The sequence below is a fragment of the Cydia strobilella genome, chromosome Z, assembly GCF_947568885.1.
Source record: "Cydia strobilella chromosome Z, ilCydStro3.1, whole genome shotgun sequence".
NCBI lineage: Eukaryota > Metazoa > Arthropoda > Insecta > Lepidoptera > Tortricidae > Cydia > Cydia strobilella.
Window position 1 is genome coordinate 18363843 of NC_086068.1, and position 15933 is coordinate 18379775.

Consider the following 15933-nt stretch of genomic DNA (forward strand, 5'->3'; position numbering starts at 1 on the left):
TTGCCTATAGTTGTTGTTAAAAGGCAAGAAAGTCATGAAATTGTATTTTCACCACAGGCTTGTAAAGGCTCTCTTTATACTTCAAAAACTGATACGAAAGTTGCATTTTATCCACAACAGTGGCAAAGTAATCTCACGCAAATTTTGAGTTGTTTCGTTATTTTGGTAACTATACTGGTAAAATTGACTTGAATTGGTAGTTTTGAATGAAAAAAAATTGTTACCTACTTATTAACGTTCATTTGAATTTGATTAGTGATGTTTTACAGTTTTGGTGTGGTGCAAAATTCTGTTTCACTCGTAAGCAAAGTTTGTTTAACCCTCGTGCCTTTAAAACCTCGCAAGCCTCAAGATTTCACTTTTCAAACCAGTCGCTAAGCTCGTGGTTCAATTTTGGAATCTTTCGCTTGCTCGAGTATCAAAATTAGCACGAGGGGTTAAACAACTTTCCCCCTTGTAAAACAAATAAGTGCCTATAGGTAATTATAAAACTTTTTTTTAACACAAAAAGAAACAATTTTTACAGTAGGTATGTACATAATGGTGGTGGTGGTGGTTGGGTAGTGCGATAATTATTACCACATTACGTGACTATGTCGAAAATTTAAAAAGGCCATATGTAGGGTAAACTCGCATTATTTGTTGACACACCTAATTCGGTGATACAAGTTTTAAAGCATGAGACCGAGTAAAGGATGACTCACGTTAGACCGGGCCGTGTCCGGGCCGGAGCTTCCGGCGCTTCGTTTTCTATGGAAAGCATCACGTGATCACCTGTCATATCATAGAAAAGTAAACGCCGGAAGCTCCGGCCCGGACACGGCCCGGTCTAACGTGAGTCATCCTTAAAGCTAGTGAATTAGGGCCTTTTAAATGAGACCTTACGGCAATGTATTAAGGTAAAATTCCGTTTGCATTATTGTGGGTCAAATTGAGAGAGCGAGTTAGTTAAGTTGCAAATTTCACGCGCTAGACCTCAAGTAAAAGGATATTTTTTTTGGTATATCAGTTATTATTTTTAACAAAACTTGCATAGTTTTTTCACAGTATGTTGTGAAAGCCGGTATAGCCGGTCAAAATTATCATTTTCAAACGTTTGACGCCGCAACGGTATCACCAAATTAACAAGGTAAGTTAAACATGAGTGAATTGTAGTTACAATGCGTGTCTTTTAGTTATTTAATGCATGTATTATGTATACAGCTCTCTAGCATTGTCCAAGACGAAGCTACGAGAGTTCGAAAATACGGCGAAACGTGCCGAGAAAAGATATGCACTGCCTTTTGCCCTTTGACTCGTCTTGGCGGGGGCATGGCCGTGCCCCCAGATTATGCGTCCATAATTATTATTTTTTAAGTCAGTATCTACCACAATAACTAATCAAACTATACCAACTGATGAAAAGGCGCAGTTAAAGGGTTAAAGAGGTATTTCCCCTTGGATATATCTATATATATATATATATATTTATATATATATATTAATATGTACCGTATCCGCAGTACAGTTCCATAAGTCTCGTAAAATAGGTACCTACTGAAGTAGAACTGTATTACTTTGTAATATTGAAAAATTAAAAAAATATACTAAATGAAATTATTTTTTAAATTGTTTTCTTGGGGTTGGATATGAAGATATTCTGTACAAAAACAATCAGCCATATCGTATTTAGAGAAGCCCAAACTTGGTATGTTTTGAAAATTATTTTTGTTTTAATTTAGAAACGAATCGGAAGAATTGTGTTTGTGTTATCCATCGCATAATCCATTTAGAAAAAATAATATTGTGGTGCCCAAACTCGCCAAGAGATGGCGCCACCTCCGAGATAGAACACGGTAACGATGTGTCGCTGTCGACGTAGAATCATGACGTCCGAAATGCAAATTACCGATCGATGTGACTCACGGATCCGGACGACGCAATTTTAGCGTCCATCGCTAGGATGGCCGCTGAGCGTGCGGCGTCCATCGCGGACACAACGCGTACTCAAGAGCTTGCCCGCCGGCGGGGGGGACGTCCACCACGCGACCACATCTACACATTCAGTCCATTATCAACCCGGTACCGCCGCGTACGGCGCGTACCGGTTAGCATCACTACGACAGTCGTCGGGCCTAGCTGAGTTTCTTGCTGGAAGTCTTCTCGGCTTGTAGCGAATCAGCGATAAAACTCCCATTAGCTCGATTCCCTTTACACCCTCAGATCAGGTTGAGACCGATCTGCGCTGGAGCGAAAACTCTTTAGGAGTATACCAGCGTAGCAAAACCGTCTCGTGTGATGCGGAAGGGTCCTGGATTTTCCCCAGGCTACCATCCTCCCACACAGTCCTACCGCTCTAATTGCCCTAGTGCAATAGAGCCCAAGTCTGGTTCAAAAAAAAAACCAATCGATGTCAAATGCTAGGGGCCGATTAGTGCTTGGTTGGCTGCGTTCAAGCTATTGATCACCTTCCAATATTAATCCTGCGAACTATTGTGATAACGGTGCGGGGTCTGTCTGGGGGGTGTCTCTATCGAAACGCCTGCTGAGGTCACATTAGTTTCGTGACGTACGAGTATCTGTAATAGTGCCTAGTTAGTGTTGCAATAAATAAGCCGACTGAGATAATTACGTTGTTTTCGTCTGCACCCTTACTACAATGTGGTATATTTTTAGAATCACCTCAGAAAGCACTTTCATATATGATACCACACGCGATAGGTTACTAAAAAACAAAAAAAAATCCTAAGGGATATTTCTACGAGAACTGCGGGTTAAAAAATTTCGTTTGACCTCTAGTATGCGTGTGCCAAACGATTAAACTGTACATCGATTTGCGGTTTTTTTGCGTAGGGTAGGGTAGGAAACAGTGGCTCAGTCGCCCAAATATCGCCTATATAATGGCTATGTTTTTCCGAGCCACTGTTTCCTACTCTACCCTACACCTTCCACTAAATGCCATCCCCTTTCCTTCAAAAGCCTAATAGAGTTAGACGAAGCTAAGTTCGCAGCGATTTTGATAGCACACTGTTCAAGTGTTTTTTTTAACGTCAAACTTCTATGAAATTATGGCGTTTAAAATAACACTTGCACAGTGTGCTATCAAAATCGCTGCCAAGTTAGCTTGGTCTAACTCTACCTCCGTAACTCGAAAAGTTTAAGACCTCATTAAGACGAAGTAACTGACGATTCCCTTCCCTTAACGGTTATCCAATACAATTTTATACATCTACAGGGTGTCCCAGAAGTACCACGTCACTGTGACACCGGATGTAAGTCAACTCAAAAGGAACCTAACCAGCCTAACGTGACCCCAGTAAAAGTAGCAAGGTTTCGGTGTTATTACCGAAATAAAAAAAATTGAGAATTTTCCCCTTTGTTTTAACATTTTTAGTACCTACCAGCATCGCGATAACTCGAAAACCTGCAATTTTTATTGGGGTCAAGTTCGGCTAGGCGGAATGCCTAACTGCATTACTCCACGTAAAAAAAAACGCTGGTTAGTTTCCTCTTCAGTTGACTTACCTCCGGTGTCACTGTGACGTGGTTGTTCTGGGACACCCTGTATGAAAAATAAATTGCACCTCTATTTCGAAAAAATAGACATATTGTTTTAACACCTCTATTTTTCAGTTATTTTAACAAAACTCCGTTACTCAAAAAAACAATAAGACTGTAGTTAGGTAGGTAGTAGGTACTTCTCTCGTTTGTACCTTTATACGAGTTTACCTCTCTAATACGAATTTTTCATGTGTTTTACCTCTGTCACTCGAAACCTCTTTTAGGGCCTGTTTCACAATGTCCAACTAAAGTATTGGATAGCTAATTAACAAATAAATTAACTGCCAGATAAAATTTCCTACAAAAAAAGTACTTTATCCAGCAGATAAAGCTTATTTGGAGATTGTGAAACGCCAACGATGACTTTATTCGTCAGATAAGTGGCAAGTAGCTTATTCAGGACTTTACTTGGACATTGTGAAACAGGCCCTAAGACAAGCAAAACCCTAATAAAACCAATAAGAACCTCCCTATGTCGATGCTCTCTATAAATCGAAACCTCGTTAACACGAACTTTTTGGCGTTTCTCTTGAATACCGTGGTATCGAGGTTCCACTGTATTATGTTCAGGCATAGTAAACTGCGAGCGAAATCCATTGAAATGACGTATAGATTTTGACTTGACCCTAGTACTTCAATGGATTTCGCTCGCAGTTTACGATGCCTGATTATGTTATACTTGGGGATAGAAAGTGTGTTCTTGACGATACACACCTGTAAAACTTAAGAATACACGATGTCGCGTTGCGTTCAATGTGGATAAAACGAAAAGAAAACCAGTAACAGAGGACCATTAGAGCTACGGATTTGACCCTCATATTTAGGAGAAATCATCGAATTTCCTCCAAACGTACGTACCTTTCTTTTGTAACTTAATTATTGCGAAAAGTATGAATGACAGTCAAATATGCCCTCGCAAAATAACGGTTTGGTTTGACCGAAGTAATATATAAGTCAATGGGTTTGACCGAAACCTGATGGTTATCAATATGTGGAGGCAAAATTCGATGATTGGCCATTGTTTAATCACTTTGATCCACACAAAACATGGCAGCCTGTATATTATATACAGGGACATGGGACATGTAAAGCTTAATGCAGTCAAGGCAATTGATAAGATTACATACATATTGTACCGAGTAATCATAATGTGTGTTATGACTTGTTCTTTATTCTCTTATCTTTCTGATAATTGAATTCCGGGTACAAACTACAAATGTCTAGACAAAATAAACTAGTCAAAAACTAAGCAGAACAATGTTAAGTAAAAGTTTTTAGCAAAAATGTTGACCTATGATTAAGCTATTATCTTGGACCCTCCTCTCCCCTCCCCTCCCCTCCCTAACATAAACTTGTCTAATCTGAATATCTCAACCCCATATTAAAATATACAATTCTTCCTTGTTTTTAGGGTTCCGTAGCCAAATGGCAAAAAACGGAACCCTTATAGATTCGTCATGTCTGTCTGTCTGTCCGTCCGTATGTCACAGCCACTTTTCTCTGAAACTATAAGAACTATACTGTTGATACTTGGTAAGTACTTAGGTGTATTCTGTGAACCGCATTAAGATTTTCACACAAAAATAAATTAAAAAACAATAAATTTTGGGGGTTCCCCATACTTGGATCTGAAACTCAAAAAAATTTCATTTTAAAATCAAACCCATACGTGTGGAGTATCTATGGATAGGACTTCAAAAATGATATTGAGGTTTTTAATATCATTTTTTTCTAAACTGAATAATTTGCGCGAAAGACACTTCCAAAGTGGTAAAATGTGTGTCGTCCCCCCCCCCCCCCCTGTAACTTCTAAAATAAGAGAATGATAACATTGAAAAAAATATATGATGTACATTACCATGCAGACCTCCACCGAAAATTGGTTTGAACGGGATCTGGTAATTATTTTTTTTTAATACGTCATGAATCGTAAACCGCAATTTACCTTTCACTCACGTACGTTTCACATAAAAAATACATTGTTAAAATTATGTAATGTACGGAACCCTCGGTGCGCGAGCCCGACTCGCACTTGGCCGGTTTTTTTATAAATAAATATTATAGTAGGTACTTTAGTAGTATGTATGGATATGTATTGTCTTATTGCTGTAGAAGTAATTTTTTGAAGTCTCCGGACAGCTCGGCCGAATTTACCCTACCATACAAACGGAGTTCTGTTTTCATTTTAAAACTACGTTTTGGATTGTAATAAAACTTTGCACATACACTGACATGAGATATATCTAGGCTTGAAATTAGTTTATATAGCTCCAGTCACCAGTTTATAAAAACGAAATAGAGCAATAGTAGATTGTTTAACCAAGTGATGAGATCATTGATGTAAGGCCGGATATTCATTAACCCACTATTATTTAAATATGGAGTTACATGAGTTCGAGGTGGTATATTGAAACAAAAACGCGCACAAGCGTTCTGCACCCGCTGCAATAGCTTTTTTGTTTGGTACAATAGACATCCACCTATGATAATATCAGCATAGTTGAGTTATGACAGAATTAAAGATTCACATAGAGATATTCTAACGTCAGTACTTAAATATCTACGTACACTATATAATATCTTAAGTCTATAAAAACATACTCTAGAAATCTCCAATACGTGGTTGTGGAATCTAAGCTTGCCGTCCATGAGCACACCCAAATTTCTTGCTTCCGTTACATGCTCAATACAGTTTTCTCCAACTTTAATCGAAGGGTTGCGGTTGCATATTTTACGCCTTTGTTTCTCAGTACCAAGCACAAGGAATTTTGACTTCGCTGGGTTTAAGACTAGACTGTTTTTGTTGGACCACTGAACTATTCGTCTCAAATCGTCATTTATTTTTTCCACTGCACATGAAGTATCATTTGGCTTACAAGATAAGTATAACTGAATATCGTCGGCATAAATGTGCCGCGCTATACAGTATATATAGAATAGGACCCAATATTGAACCTTGCGGCACGCCACGGAAGACTAAAGAAGCATCAGACACCTGAAAGTTACCATTCTCACTAATTAATTGTACTCTCTGCCGGCGACCGCTTAAATAACCGGAATACCATTTTAATGCCTTTGTGTCAAACCCATAATATGCTAGCTTGGAAATAAGTAAATTGTGATCAATGGTGTCGAACGCACGTGAAAAATCGAGTAAAACTAAGAATGATCCTTTTCCAGCATCGACATCAGTCAAGATGTCATCCACAACGTCAAGCAGGGCAGTTGATGTACTACGCCTTGGGTATGTAACGCTTCTCCTTGGCAAGAACCAGAGGCTTATCAAACTTGATTGAGTGATTGGCTTTATCCATGACATGCTCACAGACAGCAGATTGGGATACCCTCCTACAATTTAGGAGGGAATTAAATCTTCTCGGGTCCGTGGTGTAGGGTTGGAGCCGGCATAGTTTTTATCGCGTATATATATATATATATATATATCTTTACTTGAAAAATAATTATAGTGTATAACTAGCCTTATGAACCGATTTTGCATGTACAACCAGCCTTAAAGTTTGTAGTCTATGATTGTTCATTATTTTAGTATGTGGGTATTTTTGCACTTTGTAATTTTTCCTCAGTCACCCGTTGACCACGAACGCTGTAAAGAGTTCGAAACGTCGGGATGTATTATAAATTCAATATACGCGATATAATCCGTTTTCATAGTTTTATTTCATGAGTAACTATCGCGGTAACCGAAGACAATATTAAAAATAAATATTTATAAAAATACGATAAAATGTATTTAAATATGGATAAATGATTTTTTTTATTTGCATTAATTATTTTTATGATTTTGACCCATGTTCTTTCACTGATATGCGTTAAAATTGTTAAATAACAAACGAAACCGTCAACGCCATCTATACGACAGTAGGCCAAAGCTAGTAGCGCCCTCTGAACGAGAATCAAATTTTCTTGATTTTCGATGCACGTTTTTTCCTTAGACTGTATCCATCTATTACGGAGATATCTATCTTTGGCCCAAACTAATCTTTTTTTTTATTCAAAGAAAAAAGGTGGGGCCAAACTAATGTCATGTCACAAACTCTAGTGGCGCCACCTAATAGCAAAGTTTGGCAGCCGCCTTCCCCATTAAGATAATATTCGCGCTAATTTTGAATGGAATTTTTCGAGGTGTTCGAGATAGTGAAAGATTGAGTTTTTTTTCTCTGAGACGTCAGATCAAAGAGTATAATAATATATGTATAGTAACGTCACGTCAGATCGATCGAGAGACTAGAGGAAAGAAGTCCATTTCTGTTCCCTGGGACTCCTGGGAGTTTTACCAGTTTAATTTATTTACCTAGAAGAGTGTGATTGCCAGTACAAAGTTTTCCTATACCCAGTGCTTCCTTTTTTACCGTATCTGAAAGTGCACGACGATTTTGGTCGATCCATGGTATTGCTTGCCGTTGTCGCCGGTGCTGAGGAGAACGTTTGAGCCTTCCGTTGAGAGGGCCCCGGAAGGCGCTCGTAAGTGCTGATCTTGTGAGACGATCGGCAACCGTCATCGGAGGACTCGAGCCCGTGTTCCGCGCGGTTCTTCAAGTAAAACTGAGGGTTCGGCGAGCTGCGGCCTACGTGTTCTATTTAAATCCAAGTTTTTTTTTCTCACCATTTCCTGAGCTTCAAGATTATTTTTTATTTAGTTTATTTTAACGTTATAAATCTACTAGCTTTTGCCGGCGACTTCGTCTGCGTGGAATTAATCCATCCTTTTCACCCCCAAATTGGTCCACACTATACATTTCCACCCCATCTTTTACACACTTAAGGGATGATTTCGGGGATAAAAGTTATTCTATATCATTTCCCACAGCTCAAACTATCCCCATACCAAGTTTCATCTAAATCGGTTCAGCTGTTATTGATTCCCCATACAAATTTCCACCCCCTTGAGGGGTGAGTTCTGGGATAAAAAGTATCCTATGTCCTTCCCCGGGACTCAAACTATCTGTATACCAAATTTCAACTAAATCGGTTCAGCGGTTTAAGCGTGAAGAGGTAACACACAGACAGACAGACAGACTTTCGCATTTATAATATTAGTATGGATTGTTTTTGTGCCATAGTTTTTTCTTGTTTTGCCAACCTTTGTTATATATCTGTGATCCGCATTTTTAACATTCTCAAAATTTCAAATAGCAAATAGCCTCATCTGAGGGGCGTTATAAATATTCGGTTTTAAATTTAGATTTCCTACATCCAGTGAATCAGCCATCATCGTCCATACCACTCACATCTCATCAATCCATTTTTTCTTCACAGCTAAATTTTCAGCAGAGATCCTGTTTTGTACCTATTCCTTTTCCCTTCATGCGGAAGGCAGACATCCACAATTGTTCCGATAAAATATTCTGTTAAAATAGTGTTTTTATAAATTTTAAAGAAAATTGTGTTTAGTTTATACACCGTGTAAAATGTAACCTCGAAATTATACGTGTTACGCAGAAGAAATTGTTTTACTGCAGTAGGTATCATGTGATTCGTGTGTGTTTCCTTGTAAATTTATTTTGAGGTTGTGCAATAGGATTTGTATTATAGGACAATTTAACACAGATCAACCTAGTCTCTCAGTAAGGTCAAAGAGGCGTGGGTTGTCGTGTCGGTCGGTACTACACGTTGTATACTGTATATAGAAAACATTCATAACTCAACAACATATATTTGTTATAACCACACAAATAAGTGCGCTTCTTACCAGGGGCCCCATTTCTGAAAAGCTTGTAACTTGTAATACAAGCAGGGGCCCGTTTATCAAAAGCTTGTAGCTTGTAATACAAGTGGAAGTCCCTTTTAGACAGCTTTGATTAGAAAGGGACTTCCACTTGTATTACAAGCTACAAGCTTTTGATAAACGGGCCCCTAATGTCACTTTTTGACAGCTTTTGTTAGAAAGGGACTTCCACTTGTATTACAAGTTACAAGCTTTTGAGAAACGGGCCCCAGGGGCTAGGCTAGAACGCTGTTAATTTGATCTACAACAAATACTTTTATACAAGGAAACAAATAGGACACTATTTCAGCAACCACATTCATATTAGGTATAACAAATCTTTATTATTTATCCAGGAAGTTTACAAATTTATAAAAACATATGTTTGAAAAGTTTATCTACCAACTTTTAATTTATCAGGTTTAGCAATAATCTTATCATAGTCTTCCCTAACTTTTTTACATTCCAATTGCAGGTCCTCGAACTGGCTCTGGAATAAAAAAAAGATTATAATGTTAGGTCACCACATTCTCTCCTGCCAGAGAAGCGGGGGCTGCTTCTCCAGGCATGCCGCCCTTTGTGATATCATTTGTCGGTCTCTTGCAACGGTCAATGTGCCTGCTCTTTTGGAGCCGACCAGCATATCGAAAAGTGACAGCAAGAGACCTGATGGGATGTCTTTGATTCCGTGGAGTATGGGGCGGGTGCTAGTGTAGGATGCAACCTGTGTAGACACGCTGGCCCCGTCATATCTCCACGGAACCTCTGTGAGGGCGGCAGCTGCTGCGGAGGCAGCCGAAAATCCTAAGGTGGGCAAATACCGCGGTCTCGGTGCCGAATACAGGTTTGTTCCTTTTGGTGTCGAGACCCTGGGTCCGTGGTGTCCTGGCGCTCTCGAGTCTCTTTGGAGACCTTTCAAAGAGGCTCAGGGACGTAACTGGGGACCAGAGAGCTGGCAGTTACCTCGCTCAACGCATCAGTCTGGCAGTTCAGTGGGGTAATGCAGCCAGCATCTTAGGGACCTTGCCGCAGGGGCCTTTTTTAGATTTAGTTTAGTTAGTTTTATTTTTATTTAGATTTATTGTAATTTTAAGTTCTTTTTATTTATTGTTTTTACCTTATATATTAATGATTATAATTTAGATTACCTACATGGTATATTGGTTTGCAATGTAAAAGAAACTTTATTTTTTTAACATTTTGCTATATTCTCAATTCTCACCATCTGTTTTGTAGACAGAGTCACTACCAACTAGGACAAAGTTGTCAGAATATATAATTGACTAAATAAATTCACACTTAAATTGTTAAGTGAATTATAACACATAGAAAAATAGATTCCAATGTTTCAAACCTTTTACCAGTACTTTTTTGTATACTATGTCAGTGGCAAAGAAGCATACAGCTTGCCTGATGGTAAGCAGTATCCATAGCCTATAGACACCTGCAACTCCAGAGGCTTACTTGTGGTAGTGCATAAACAGAGAGTTGTATTTTAAATAGATGAAAACTAAATTGTTATAAAAATAACTATCATGGTAACTGAAAACAATATTCATCTAAAAGTGGTCATAGAAACAGAGCTTGTACCAGTGACTGGTATTAGTTAACTGGGGTAGTTTATATTCATAGTATAATATTCATCTATTTTTGAGGTCAGGTGTTTCGGTAATAGGTACAGACCTGACAAATGGTAGCTTGCTGTTTCATAGCAATACAGCTTTCCATGATATCCTTAAACTTTTCCTTGTCAGCGTCATGCGCTTTTTGGGCCTCTGTCAGCATTTTATCTATTCGATTTTTGTAGTCTGTGACAACTGAAAAAGTAAACAAAATGGATGTCAATATTTAAACAGAAATACAACAAATCTGTCAATTGTTTCAATAAATAATTTAGGTTGAGTTACCTACCACTTAATTGATATTTAACTGAACCTAACTCTGATATACATCTCTCTCCCGACCACTGGGCAGTTTTATACGTTTCTTGAAGATGATTCAAGTAGAAATAGACAACACTGACGATTAGTAAAAGGATGATGAATTGTAAAAACAGAAGATCCTTTGGCCTATTGAATATTCGTGATATCATAGCGGTTAACTAATGTCTGTAAAGCGGCGGTTAATGCATAAATCACGCTCATATTTACTAATTCAATGAAACTAAATTAAATTGGTGAACTACAAACATACTAAATCTCACATGTGTTCACATCACAACATCACATGTCAAAGCCATAACAGACTACCGCACTGCACCCATAAGTGAGAGCGAAAAAAGAAATATAGTTAGTCAAGCAAATCGTGTCAGTAGAAAAAGGCGGAAATTTTAAAAAATGTAGGCGCGTAGGGTTAAGTTCACATAGAAAATTTGAATTTCGCTATTGACAAGATTTGCTTGACCAACTATATCTATTAGACGGGCCTTTGGGCCCGATCTCAGAATAATAACTAAAGCATAGAATCCGGGCAAAAATGCTTCGCAAATATGTATGCCCGTCCTTTACTTCCTTACGAATTAGATAATGTGTCGAAAAGAGATGCATATATGCTTGTTATTCCTCATTTGTGTAGGGTGTCACAAGTTTGATAATTTGCTAGGGATGTAACTGTGTCGATTTTTTATATCGATAAATTATGCATAAGTTTATGTGCCGTGTAAAAAAAAACACGTAATTGGCAAATTGAAAATAGTCTGGCTAATGAAAGTTGAACCTGAAAAAACGCGGCAATTTCAAGAAATCTGTAGCAGGCGGCTCGTTGAATACAAGGATTGCATAACTTTTATACTTTTTATAATTTTCATATTCTAAAAATCATAAAAAGTATAAAAATTATGCAATCCTTGTATTCAAAGAGCCGCCTGATATGAGGATTAATGCATGTACCTAATATAGCTTTTATCTCATTTGCAGTCTACCACTCAGAACCGTCTAACTATACCGCTCGTTTTTTTTATCATTAGAAAAAAGGCGAGCGATCTTAACGTGTCGTTTTATCGAAAAACACTGAAAATAAGTCACAACAAATATAATATACGATCATTTACATACTTTTGGTTTCCTAAGTCAAATATTGCTATATTTATAAAAAAAACTTGTCAATAAAAAGACACGTGGAAATGATTTACCTTTTTTTCCAATTTTAGACTAAGTACTAATAGTTTCTAGTCATGTACCAAATAGGAAATGAAAAAAAAAACGTTCGTGTAATATGTCACTTCCAAATTGCAAAATCATCGCATATGCCGATGATACGGCCTTACTATTCTATGGCTGCGACTGGACCGAAACAAAAATGCATGCAGAGAAAGGCCTAAAAACTGTAATGCAGTGGCTTAAGAATAACCTTCTTACTCTTAATTTAGACAAAACTAAAGTCATGCCTTTCGTCATTGCCAATTCATCTCTACCTATTCAACCACTTACAATACAAAGCCACATATGTCAGTCTCCTTCTTCTAACTGCCTATGTCCTTCTCTTGCTCTGACCTCTAGTAATAAGTATCTTGGTGTTGTCCTTGATCAAAATCTGAATTGGCACACCCATATAAACTCTGTGACAGCTCGAGTAAGGAAACTGATGTACATCTTTAAGCAACTCCGTCATTCAGCCGACTCCAAAATCCTAATGATGGTGTATAAATCGTTGTGCCAAACTCTCCTCACATATTGTTTACCACTCTGGGGAGCAGCTGGGAAGACAACCATGATAACAATAGAACGTGCACAGAGAGCTGTGCTTAAAGTGGCAACTTCTAAACCATTCAGATTCCCTACCACACAACTATACGCCGATTGTAGTGTTCTCACAGTTAGACAACTATACGTTCTGCATGCTGTTCTTCGCCGACATCGTCACCTCCCTCTCTGTGCCAAAGTATTAAGCAAGCGAAGTAAACAAACCTCTTGTCCGGTGGTTCCCCAGCAGACAGTATTTGCAACCCGCCAATACATATCGATGAGTGCCCGTGTTTATAATAAAATTAATAAACAATTAAATATATATCCTTTAAACTCCTATAACTGTAAAGCAAAACTAAATGCCTTTTTACAATCTCTATCATATCAGGAAACCGAGAACCTCTTATCATGCTTGAAGTAACCCATAAATAGCTATTGCTCTCCTCCTTAAATATCAAGTTATTCATAGTTACTAACCGCATTATCTACACTCCCTCTAACTTCACACCTCCCCCATACACACTTCATACACCATACACACACGAACACGCACATGCACTAACTTAACCACAATTACACACACACTTACACTTATTAGCTGGCTTATTTTCTCTCTTTTAGTATTTGTTGTTGTTGTTTGTATACTTCTTTTCTTTATTTTTTTTTCGTCATTTGCTTTATATCCCTGTTTAAGAACGTATATTGCTACGTGTATACTATTATTGTTATTAAATTGAGAGCTCACATGAACCTAGGAGGAATCACTGACTCCCGAGACACAGGCTTGGACCTAGTTCGGGAGGCAGAGACTCAACCCCACTACCTAAATTTGTTACAAACCTGTTACACCTGTTTCATATTGTCGAACTTTATAATGTGAAATGTAATATCCAAGGTTGCTTTAAACCTTGGATATTACATTTCACATTATAAAGTTAAGATTTTTATTATTAAAAAAAATATATATATATTTTTTATTTTATTTTTTTTTATTTAATAATAGGGAATATTACGCGAAACTCGGCGTAGGTGGCGCCACTACCACAATCTGGGGGTCTATTGCGAAACAAGAAAATCGAACTTTCGTTATCTAACATCTCTGTCACTCTTGCGTATTCGAGCGATAAAGAGGCAGCTAGATAACGAAATTTCGGATTCGAGTTTTCCGGTAGGTCTCCTGAAAACTAGTCAAAAACCTGTTAAAGGTACAGTATGAATAAGTTACTCTACGGTGCACTAAAAAAGCTAGTGCTGCACTCTGGTGGCAGAACATTGCAGTAATATCCCCTATTCCTCGTCCTTTGGAAATCTGAAATAAAAAGTTGAGTTTTGTGAATTGTGAGATAGGTAAACCAACAATATTAATAAAAGGAACATTCATCAATGATCATTAATGTCTTTTTCATTAGGGTTCCGTACCCAAAGGGTAAAACGGGACCCTATTACTAATACTTCGCTGTCCGTCTGTCCGTCTGTCTGTCACCAGGCTGTATCTCATGAACCGTGATAGCTAGACAGTTGAAATTTTCACAGATGTATTTCTGTTGCCGGCATAACAACAAATATTAAAAACATGGAACCCTTGGTGCGCGCGTCCGACCCGCACTTGACCGGTTTTTAGTATTATACTATAGTCTGGCAAACACAATTTGTCATTAAGTAAGAACAAAGAAAACTATATGTACAGTCGAAGGCAAAAATATCGATCCAGATTTGTATTTTTTTTTGTATTTTGTGCAATAAAGTGAATTCATTATTATTGAATTCAGACAAATGGCTCAAAAATATGTGAACACGATTTTATTGTCTGAGCGTACACATATTTTTGAGACTTTGGGAATGTATATATATTTATGCCCTTGACTGTACTCATCAATTAAAATGAGACAGTCCTGCCCCAAACTATAAGAAAGCTGTAAATGTCGATAGGTTATTGATCTGAGATCGATACATCACTATGCCAAAAATATAACCTTTCATACTTAGCAGAAAAGTTCGAAAATATATGCAAAAATCTATATAGACTTGAATGAAGTTGAATGCAAGTAATAATTACATAAACAACACATCGATTTCAATGTTTAGGGTCCGGTCCTATAAATTAATTTCTTCAAAATTGACCAAAACTCACCGATTAAAGGTTATCGGTTCGTGCGTATTTTCTTTTCTTCCTGTATGCGATTTACAGCCCTCGATCACACAAGACATTATCACAAAGGGAACTTCAAACCACTACAAATGACTTCCGGTTCGAACGCCATCTCGATAGTAGCCGCGTGATTAATTCCTTTGTTTTTTGCTCATTAATATTGTTTAAAGTGTAATATCGATAGCTTTATTATACAATAATCTAATGTGGTAGTGTGCAGTGAATGGAGAATTAATCTCAAAGCGTGTTTAACCACCATTTTGGAGTCAACGGCCGGTAGTCCACGTGCTTCTCGTAAAATCCAGCTATCGGTTTTACGAGACAACTACAACAATCACCGAACAGCGTCGTGCTCTAAGAGCATTTATTTTGTTCCTACCCTTTTACGTGACATTGGCTACGGGCAACACCGCCCTCAAGTCCATCAAGAAAACAAACAACCACTACAAATAAAAACTTAGCACGTTTTCCAACAATCTTTCAGGAATAGCAACAATATAATTAAAATAAACCAAGATGACCGCTGAAATTACCGAAATATTTCAACTAAAATAATACGACTATGTCAAGTTGTTACAGTTGACACCTACCTGTGAATTAACGTACATATATTTTATTTGGCTGGATTATATTAGAACCACATAGAACGATTTGACATTTTCCTCAGTTCATCTTATGACAATACTGAAAAAACGAAAGAACTTGCGGATTGTTGTCTCACTCACTCATAGATGTCTAAGCGTGTTGTGAATACGATACCTTTTACCAAGCTTTTATTTTTGCCCGGCTTCTATGCTTTAGTTATTATTCTGAGGGCCCGATCACTCTTGCAAGGG

The 15933-nt window shown here is 37.8% G+C and overlaps 1 protein-coding gene across 1 annotated transcript; it reads right to left on the reverse strand.

Moving 5' to 3' along the window:
• Positions 1-9593: 9593 nt before the first annotated feature.
• On the reverse strand, positions 9594-11449 carry LOC134755256 (uncharacterized). The gene is made up of 3 exons (XM_063691772.1): positions 11177-11449; positions 10949-11082; positions 9594-9755 (listed from the first exon to the last, which is right to left on the reverse strand). Exons 1-3 carry the CDS (start codon positions 11355-11357, stop codon positions 9660-9662), a joined length of 411 nt encoding a protein of 136 aa, XP_063547842.1. The 5' UTR covers positions 11358-11449; the 3' UTR covers positions 9594-9659.
• Positions 11450-15933: the final 4484 nt, after the last annotated feature.